We start from the raw sequence: 9,376 nt of genomic DNA on the forward strand, positions 1-9,376 counted from the left end.
CAGTGAATGGAAAAAGATAAGAGAATCGACTGCAGAATGGAGCAGCGAAACGATCGAGCGGGAGAATTGAAAAGCAAAAACGAGCCGTGTATGACCAGCATAAGTCTCAGGTACACTTTAAAGTGAATGTTTACCGTTTCAAAAAAGAAAAAGTCAGATACTCACCTAAGGAGAGGGAAGGCTCGGTCCTAATGAGCCTTCCCTCTCCTCTCCCGGTGCCCGGTCCCGCGCAGGATCCCCCGTGGCAGTATTTGACCAGTTCGGTCAAATACTGCCACTTCCGCATGCCGAAGGGAGCTTTCGGGAGCACTCGGGCTCCCGAGGACGGGGCCGCTCCATACTACGCATGCGCGAGCGCCCTCTATGACGCACTCGCGCGTACGTAGTATGGAGCGGCCCGTCTTCGGAAGCCCGAGTGCTCCCGAAGACCTCCGAAGTCCCTGCAGCGGCGGACGCGAACGGGGGAGCCAGCGCAGCACCGAGGGCACCGGGAGAGGAGAGGGAAGGCTCATTAGGACCGAGCCTTCACTCTCCTTAGGTGAGTATCTGACTTTTTTTTTTTTTTTTATAGCGGTACCCATTTTTAACAAGCAGTTAAGTTTAACAGTGTTGTGCAGTTTCTGTTCGGGAGCGCCATCTGCTGGCAACAAATGGTATATATGATCTATTCACTTCTTTTTTTCTTCCGTATATTTAAAATATTAACCCATGTAACTTAAAGGGAACAAAAACTGCGAGGGATATGGATGTTTCATTTTAAACAATACCAGTTGCTTGTCAGTCCTGCTGATCTCTTTGGCTGCAGTAGTGGCTGAATCACACCCTGAAACAAGCATGCAGGTAATCCAGTCTGACTTCAGTCAGAGCACCTGATCTGCATGCCTGTTCAGGGGCAGTGGCTAAAAGTATTAGAGACACAGGACCAGAAGGAGAGTCAGGCAACTGGTATTATTTTAAAAGGAAAAATCCACATCCTTCTCAGTTTAGGTTCCCTTTAAAATGTTGTCATGGGTTCTTTATCCATAATAAAATGAAAATGTCTGCAAATCTCTCTCTGATGGAATATGATTAGAGAGAGATCTGTCGGCTGCCCATACACCACAGCCGGATTACCAATCAATTTCAGCCTGAGATCTCTCGGGAATTGGCCGAGTCCACCGTAACTGCCACCTCGCCGCTGTTTCCCCAGTGTATAAATGTACCCCCTGTGTGTACATTTATACATTACCTGTCCTGTGTCACCCACCATGCAGTGGCCATCTGTCTTCGGAATCCTACTCCTCCATTAGCAGTATACACTCCGCCAGCGTATAGCACATGGCACAGAACAGGGTGAACTAGGGGGAAGAGTGCCAGGGGGGTTCGTCACTCAACCTGATATCGCTTGCCATCACCACCGCGCACCCAAATAACTACCAGCCTGACATCTTACAGCATGTCCAGCCGATACATGTGACCAATCTCGGCCGAAATTGGTTGCAACGTCGATCAGGCATGCTGTTGGATTAATTAGTGAATCAGATGGTCAATCGCCCGCCAATTCGAGAGATGTATGGCCACTTTTCGAATGCATGTTCTCCCATCATGCCTCTGTGTATCTCTGACACTTGTCCCCTCTTTCAGGATGGGGTCACCCCCACTGCTTCTACTGCCGCCTGGAGCTGGGGTCCGACCGCGAGGTTCCGCAGACGTTCGCCCGATACGCGGAGGTGGAGTATCACATGCCGGCAGCCTCAGCGTCCAAGATCGCCGTCCGATCCATCTCCGTGGAGGACAGAACCGAGATCAAGAAATGGGTGAACTACTCTGCCCATTACTACTACAAGGTGAGACCCCCCCAGGCAGATACTGTATGTTATTTACACTTCACCCACAAGTGATGTCACAGTAATAGAAGGAGCCTAGTCACTAGGTGACTTTGAAGTGGCACCACATCCAGAAGTTACTGTATGCCATTTACACTCCTCCCAGAAGTGATGTCACTTATAGGAGGAGCTTTGTCTCTGGGTGACTTTGTCGTGGCACCACATCCAGACGTTACTGTATGCTATTTAAACTCCACCCAGAAGTGATGTCACAGTTATAGGAGGAGTTTGGTCACTAGGTGACTGTAAAGTGGCACCCCATCAATGCTTTACATGCTGGTGTTTGCTGAAGGCTGGACAAACCGTACCAGCCATCTCTCTGGTGGATCAGATCTCTTCAGTCCTGAGTTCCCAGCTTTGAACACCTGCTGCACCCATTACCAGATGCCACCTTTTGTCATGGTCGAGAGTGTATCTTGTCTTTGTGATGAAACGCGGAAAGGCTGCTGCCTCTCAAGGTGAGGCGGCTGTTTCCGCGTCCAGCATGGCGTCACAACGCGGAAAAGACGCCGCATGCCGCATAGGCAGAGTGGCGGAATCCGCATTGGTAACGGCGGAATCCACATTGGTAACGGCGGAATCCGCATTGGAGGCGGCTCCCGCACTCGGTTCACTGGATACATTGCAAAACAGTACTGGTGTGGCTGGGACTGATAGTCCACCTAGATTCAGAGTGACATGCGCGCGCGCACAGAGGCAGAGCTTAAATAACAGCCAGAAGGGAGTCAGCTGACCAGGCGGGTCAGCTGACATTTTCCACTACTCTCATTGGTCCAGCAATTAGGGAGGTCCTGGAGAGGTCCTTGTGCATATATACTGCTGGCTGTCCACTTGCTCTTTGTCTGGCGTTGCGAACACATACGTGGGAGCACTCAGACCCGTAGTCAGATCCTTAAGTGTGCCGGGACCAGCTGGAGCTGTAATCCTACACTTAGCTAGATTCTGTTGATAGCTTAAAGAAAACCTGAACTGAACATTAAAAGTCAAAATAAACATACACAAGTCATACTTACCTCCTGTGTAGTCTACTCCTCAATCTATTTTTCCTCTCCTGCGTCCTGTTTTTCCACTGTGATCAATGGAATTCTCTGTCCTCCGTTTTGAAAATGGCTATTACCCCATAACAGCTTCCTGGTCAGCACACTGTTAAACTGTAACATCGCTCACTTGAGCAATAGGGAAACATGGACACATCAGTTCTCCTCTCAGCTGTAACTGACAGCAACTGATATATAACTGACAGCAACTGATATATTTCAGTTCTGACAAAATGTTGTCAGAACTGGAAGGGATCACTGTAAGAAGAAAATGGTGAGCTTCTGAGAGGAACTGATGGCAAGGTAACTATGTCATGTTCATTTGAAGTTACCTCATGTGTTTATTTTAAATAATTTTACTCAGTACAGGTTCTCTTTAAAGTACTAGTTTGATTGTGATTATCTGTTATGACCTTCTGCCTGCCTGACCATCCTCTTGTATTCTGATCTTGTACCTTGCTATTCTGATACTCTGTTGCCGAACCCCGGCTCGTCCTTTGACTCTGCTTCTGCCTCTTGATCTTGTACCTCGATATTTCTGATACCCTGTTGCCGAACTCTGCCTGTACCCAGACTCCGCCTCTGCCTTCTGAATCTGTACTTTATCTGTCCGTGGATCTGGCTTGTCTGACCTCGAGAACCAACCTCACTATTGGAGGCGGTTCCCCGTCCTGTTAGTGACACTTTCCCCTAAGTGTCACTCTCAGACTTACCTTCCTACTTGCAGCCTGACTCCTCCCGCCTTGGAGAGTTCAGGTCTTCGGAAGGAAGCCGTGCAGTACGCCCCACTGCACTGAGGCTCAGTCCTCTTAGTGTTACTGTTACACCAAACACTACACTCTACTCAAGTACAGAGGGTAGCTGGTATATCGGATTATCGGTGATACTGCAGATCACTTATAATCTGGTATACATCTGTATTCCCAGTGATACTGCAGATCACCGGTAATCAGATCCTCTCTGTGCTCCACCGTTCGTTACAGTCTTAAGATTTCTGCTCCGTTTATGTTTTGTTACTTAACAATAAAAACCTTGGTTAAGTGAAAATGAACATGCACTGAATTAATAGTAATGGGACCGGTAGTTTATGATTGACCTTCTCCTCCTCTTCTGTCCAGGTGGAGATCGAGCAGAAGAAGACCCTGAATCCAGACCAGGAAGGAGAAGAGGTGGACCACCCTGCTGAATGTGTCACTCAGTAACCTTCCTGAGGAACAATGGTAATTACTGAAGACAGAGAAGAAGGTGACCCCGAGTGTCGCCTGACCTGTGATCACGTGGCCACAGCCAAAGATGTGGCCTACAGGACAGTTATGTTCTTGGGGACAAACTCTGCCTTGCTGTCCCACCTAGATTGGTCGGTAGGGTGAAAATCTATAGGTGGCCTTTTCTGATTACTTCCTGGAAATCTGCATCCGCCTCGTTTTGATCGCAAGCAATGTTACAGATTTATGTGTGGGTCTTCTGTGGAAGGTGGAACAACTCAGTGGTCCATACTGGCAACTCGGAGACTATTCTGCAGGATCTTCTACAACTCCTGACTCCAGATGTTTTATTTCACTGGCCCTTTGGGTTCCGACTCTCGATATTTTATAGATGATACGGTTTTAAACTCCTTATAACCTCTTCACTAGAAGGACTTGGTGTGAGAACTTTGGCTTCTGCGAAAACTCGCAACACGAGCTACGAAAGAGAATTTACCAACACAGGCGTCCTATCTTGATTCTGAGTCGGGTTATACAGGGAAAGTTTTTAGTTTTTCTTGTAGATACAATTTGCACAGTCGTTTTTAATATTCCGTTGAGGAATGTTTAGGGATTTGCAGTAAAGGGCTGAATTAACTCTTCTTCTGCACAAGGACTTGCTAAAAAGACATCCTTCTAGATCTATCTTCTGCATTCTGCTGACGAGACTTCATTAGTTGCAGCTGCTTGTTGCTGTTTATTAATTGTAGAGTAGCCTCATGGCAGGGTGACATCACTGAATGGAATATCTTCTGACCTTTATAGACACCCTCTGGGAGGGGGAGGTGAATGGATCAGTGTCTGTCCTGTTTCCAGAGTCATCTGTTCCACCAACATGGGACATTCATGTAGTCCACTCCTTCTGAGCCCAATGTGTCACCGTGGACACTGAACTGTAGAGCGGGTTCTGCCAGCAGGCACAAGGCCATACTGTTTTCTGCTGGTCACCGGGCAACAGATCAAAAGGATTACTGGGTGATTTTACTGACAAAACACCTCCATAGATCTCCTCTGAGCTCCTGTCACAGGTGTGCTGCAACAATGGACCTCTAGTCCTCTTGGCCGAAGCGTCAGGAATTTCTTCAGGTTATTTATCGGGTCATTTCAGGCAAACATTTATTGTGCATTGTGTATGGTTGGATTAAAATCTCTGCCAATTTTTTTATTGTTGTCAGTGTCCTCCGCTGGGGAAAAGTTCTTTCTTTCCCCAGTGACAGATGGCACCAGAAAATTAGGTGAATTACATGTTTTTGTATGATTGTTATGGATCAGTACTTGGACATGAATCATGAAAGTGATCTTAGCAGCTTGTGGTTTCAAAGAACCGAAAGGGCTGTTATGTTTTAGAAGTTAACCCCCCGCTCCCTTTTCACTGCTATTTTCCTGGGTTGGTGTGAAGTTCATCAAGTGTGACTTATCCTATCTGTTTAAAGCACAGTGTTCCCTCTCCATAATGCTGAATGGGTTTGTTTAATCTCAGCTACTGCGCAGTTAAGTCTAATTAGAAGAGTCCTTATCTGCCTTCCATTTCTGCTGCTTGCATAGGACCGTTGGAGGGGGGCTGTAGAAGAATACGACCTGTAAATAGCCCTTAAATGTAAAAAGATGAGGTAAAATGAAAGTTTTCTTTTATTAATGAGACACATTTTTAGCTTGCATTTTAATGTGCTATTGAGCTGCAGTGGGGGCTAAAAAGTATGCTTGGTTCCCTTTAAATGACCACCTGATCCCTCTAGCTTCCTGTTGTGTCTCTGAGACAGGATGTACAGAGACTCTCTCCATGAGTGGACATAGACAACATTAAAAAACTGATAGAGTTTTAATCCCATCGCGATGCATGGCTGCAAGGGATGTCCGCAGGTCACCTGGATTTTCTATTCTTTAGCTGGGAGTCACATAGAGGGTACCACCTTTTCCTTTTAATGCAATGAAAGTCCACCACAAACGTGACCAATTGCTTAACCTTGTCTTGACAACATTTCTTTTATTCACTCATACCAGAGGCTGGCACCATGTTTCGGGGTCCTCCCCCTTCCTCGGGTGCCTCAACAGAATACAACAAATGAGGCTGGCACAACGTTTTGGTGTTCTCCCTCTTCCTCAGGCACCTGAAAAGGGGAAGAACCCTGAAATGTTGTGCCAGCCTTGTTTATTGTATTCTGCTTTGAGCGAATAAAAGGAATGTTTTCTTGAAATGGTTGAGCCATTGGTTACATTAGCGCAAACTGCGGTACTCAAGTAACAGAACCGTTGCTATGGTAACACACGTTAACGCTCGTTAGTAATGCATGTTACTGTAGCAACAGTTGCACTACTCGAGTACCGTGGGTCATGCTAATAGCTTAACTTGTGGTACTTGCTGCAGGAAGTCAGGGCCCGGTGTTTTCCATGAGTTCCATAATTGTTGTCAGAAAGGTCAGATAGGACCAGGCTTTTTACAAATGATGAAAGTCCAGGAGATATGGGTTGGAGTTCAGGAGAGCTACACAGCAGTGCCTTCAGGCCATGGTCACCTCCTTATAGTATCGGGGTCACTCTGGGGTGGAACGTAGACATCTGCTACTGTGTTTAGTTCTGAGGAGTTGCTGGGTAACCAGAAGCAGGGCTGTGGAGTTGGTCAAAAATCATCCAAATCCAACTCTGACTCCTCAGTTTATAAAACCACCAACTCTGACTCCAGGTACCCAAAATCCACCAGCTCTCCAAGCGACGGTTGGGTGACCCAATCCTGTTACATTTGTTACATCCTGTTACCTTTCTCTCCTTTCTATTTCCTTACTCTTTTTGTACAGTGTTTGAAGTTCTCTCATATGATGTTTCTTTTAATGTTCCCTTGGACTCTCTGAGAACTTTGTTCCTGTTCTAAGTTTCATCTAAGATCAGCTTCTGCAACACTGGATCAGAAACTTCTCGCTCATTTCAGTGCTACTCCTCCACCCCTCAATATCGGGCTACTCTTGTGCCTTGTGTGTAGCAGAACTCGCGTAGATCGTGTGATCACTCTGATCATGTGATAGATTTGGAAAGGCTCGTACACACGTGCAACTATTCCGTCCAAACTTGGTCTGTTGGACGATAGTTGGGTGTGTGTACGCGTGGCAAATGACTAGATGAACTACTGATAACAGGCAGTTTGCCAGATCCAACTGGCGGATGAACTCACATGACTGTTGGGCTGATATCGTCCACGTTTTTACAAGACTTTAGAACGAGTTGTACTTTTTTTGAATGTGGCCATATCGTGCATTCTGTTGTTCCGCTTGTGTGTTCAGTACGTATATGAGTTGGTCGTTTAGTTGGTTTAGCGGTGTGGAAATGCATGTCGTGTCAACGGGTTGTCGTGCGGTTGGCCATGTCGTCAGGTTTGTCCTGCACTTTGTTGGATGTGTGTACAAGCCTTAGGACTCTGATTGGCTGAGATCAGTTCCTAGGTTTGCCTGCAATAGAAGCAGAAGTGACACCTGAATGCGACCAGCAAATCAGAGTCTTACATCTGTCACCTGATCAAACTGATCACGTGACTTCTGTGAGTTCAGCTACACATAAGTGACTGTATTGGGAGAGCCCTATAATACATGCATATCTAATACATGTGATATAAATTATGAAATCAGGGACCTCCCACTCTTGATTCCCAAAATATTTTCTGCCCTAGGCCTCGCTATGGATGCCCCCCCCCTTTCCCCCGTACACAATGTTTCAGTGGACCACCGCATCCGCCTGGACTGTCTGTTCTGCGCTGGAGAATCCATCACATTATTATGAACCATTAAATGGACTGACGTTGTGTGACACTTCCTGCACTTGTATCACAATGGTGTCTTTTTTTCCAGAGGGTCCTCACTGCAGTCTTCAGACACGGGGGGGGGGGGTGGGATGGGGGGTTCTGGTATTTTAAGGCCATCCCCAGGCACAGATCAGAAAATAACATATAACACCTTATTTATCACAGTCCTCAAAAGTTACAATTTTTCTATGAAATGAAGCTCTGCAGCTAAAAATTATTTCTTGAAATGTCGATCTCATGATCTGATGCACTGAGTACATTGAGTCAGTGCCATTTTCTCTGGGTGTGGCTGTCTAGATTTCAATCATCCTCTCAGCAGTAAGACTGCAAAGGGGCGGAGTACAGACACGAATTTAGCAGCTGTACGGCCTACGCAGATCTAGGTCCGCCCTCTTGCAGACAGCCTTAGCATTCAGACTGCAAGGGGGCGGGGCACAAACACAAACTCAGCAGCTGGACGGCCTACGCAGATCTAGGTCCGCCCTCTTGCAGTCAGCCTCAGCATTCAGACTGCAAGGGGGTGGAGCACAAACGCGAACTCAGCAGCTGGACAGCCTACGCAGATCTAGATCGCACTCTGTGCCTGGAAGGATGATGACCCCTGATCTGCAGAGTGCTGGGGAGGGGGGCGCCTCTGGGTCTGTATACTGGATATTATTGCACTATAGAGAACCTGTGTGTTTTTCTTTACCTGCTGGAAATGTCCGTATTATTCGGCTCCATCTGTACAGAACTAGTAAATATGTTTACACAACTTTAACCTTTGTCAACTATGAATTAATAAACTAACAAATTTCAGGAATTATAGTGATTACCCCAGGTGATGTTCTCAGCATCGGGGCAGTCTGCTTCTTCAGTAAAATGATTTATTCTGGAACAGAGATATTTAATTTCTGGCCGTCTCGAGATATTCTGTCTTCTAGGTTCTCAAGGTGTGGTACCCGTATGATGGGCCCAGGGGTACTTGGGCTTGATATACTGTAGTTAACCACTTCACCTCCAAGGGCGTTTTTCCCCTCAAAGGAAAGCAGAGCTGTGGAAAAACAAAGAATCAATACTTACCCGGCGCCTCCTCCAGCCCCATAAACAGTTGTGAGTCCCTCGCTGTCCTCCTGCCGTTCAGCCGCGATCAGCCCTGATGACTGGCTCAGTAACATCAGTAGTGGTCTTCTGCGCATGCGCAGGAGGTACGTGGTTGAGCAGAAGACCATGACTGACGCTACTGAGCCAGTTCCTTGGGCTGATCGAAGCTGAACGGCAGACCGTGGGAGGAGGGCGAGGGACTCATAAGTGTTTATGGGGCTGGAGGAAGCCCCAGGAAGTATTATACAATACAATACAATAACATTTCTATAGCGCTTTTCTCCCATAGGACTCAAAGCGCTTAGGCTCTCTCAGATTCAGTAATTAGTAGGATGAAGTATTCACACAACAAAAGTTATA

General features: G+C 46.8%; 1 protein-coding gene across 2 annotated transcripts in view; it reads left to right on the plus strand.

The window, feature by feature from the left end:
• STON2 (stonin 2) overlaps positions 1-7,949 on the plus strand; it is a 120,118-nt gene extending 112,169 nt beyond the window's left edge. For both annotated transcript variants that reach the window (XM_068254438.1, XM_068254439.1), the window contains exons 6-7: positions 1,624-1,826; positions 4,021-7,949. In XM_068254438.1, coding sequence (XP_068110539.1) covers positions 1,624-1,826; positions 4,021-4,104 — 287 coding nt within the window. In that variant the 3' untranslated portion in view covers positions 4,105-7,949. The remainder of the gene's footprint in view (positions 1-1,623; positions 1,827-4,020) is intronic.
• Positions 7,950-9,376: the final 1,427 nt, after the last annotated feature.

This window comes from Hyperolius riggenbachi, chromosome 9, assembly GCF_040937935.1.
Source record: "Hyperolius riggenbachi isolate aHypRig1 chromosome 9, aHypRig1.pri, whole genome shotgun sequence".
Lineage (NCBI taxonomy): Eukaryota > Metazoa > Chordata > Amphibia > Anura > Hyperoliidae > Hyperolius > Hyperolius riggenbachi.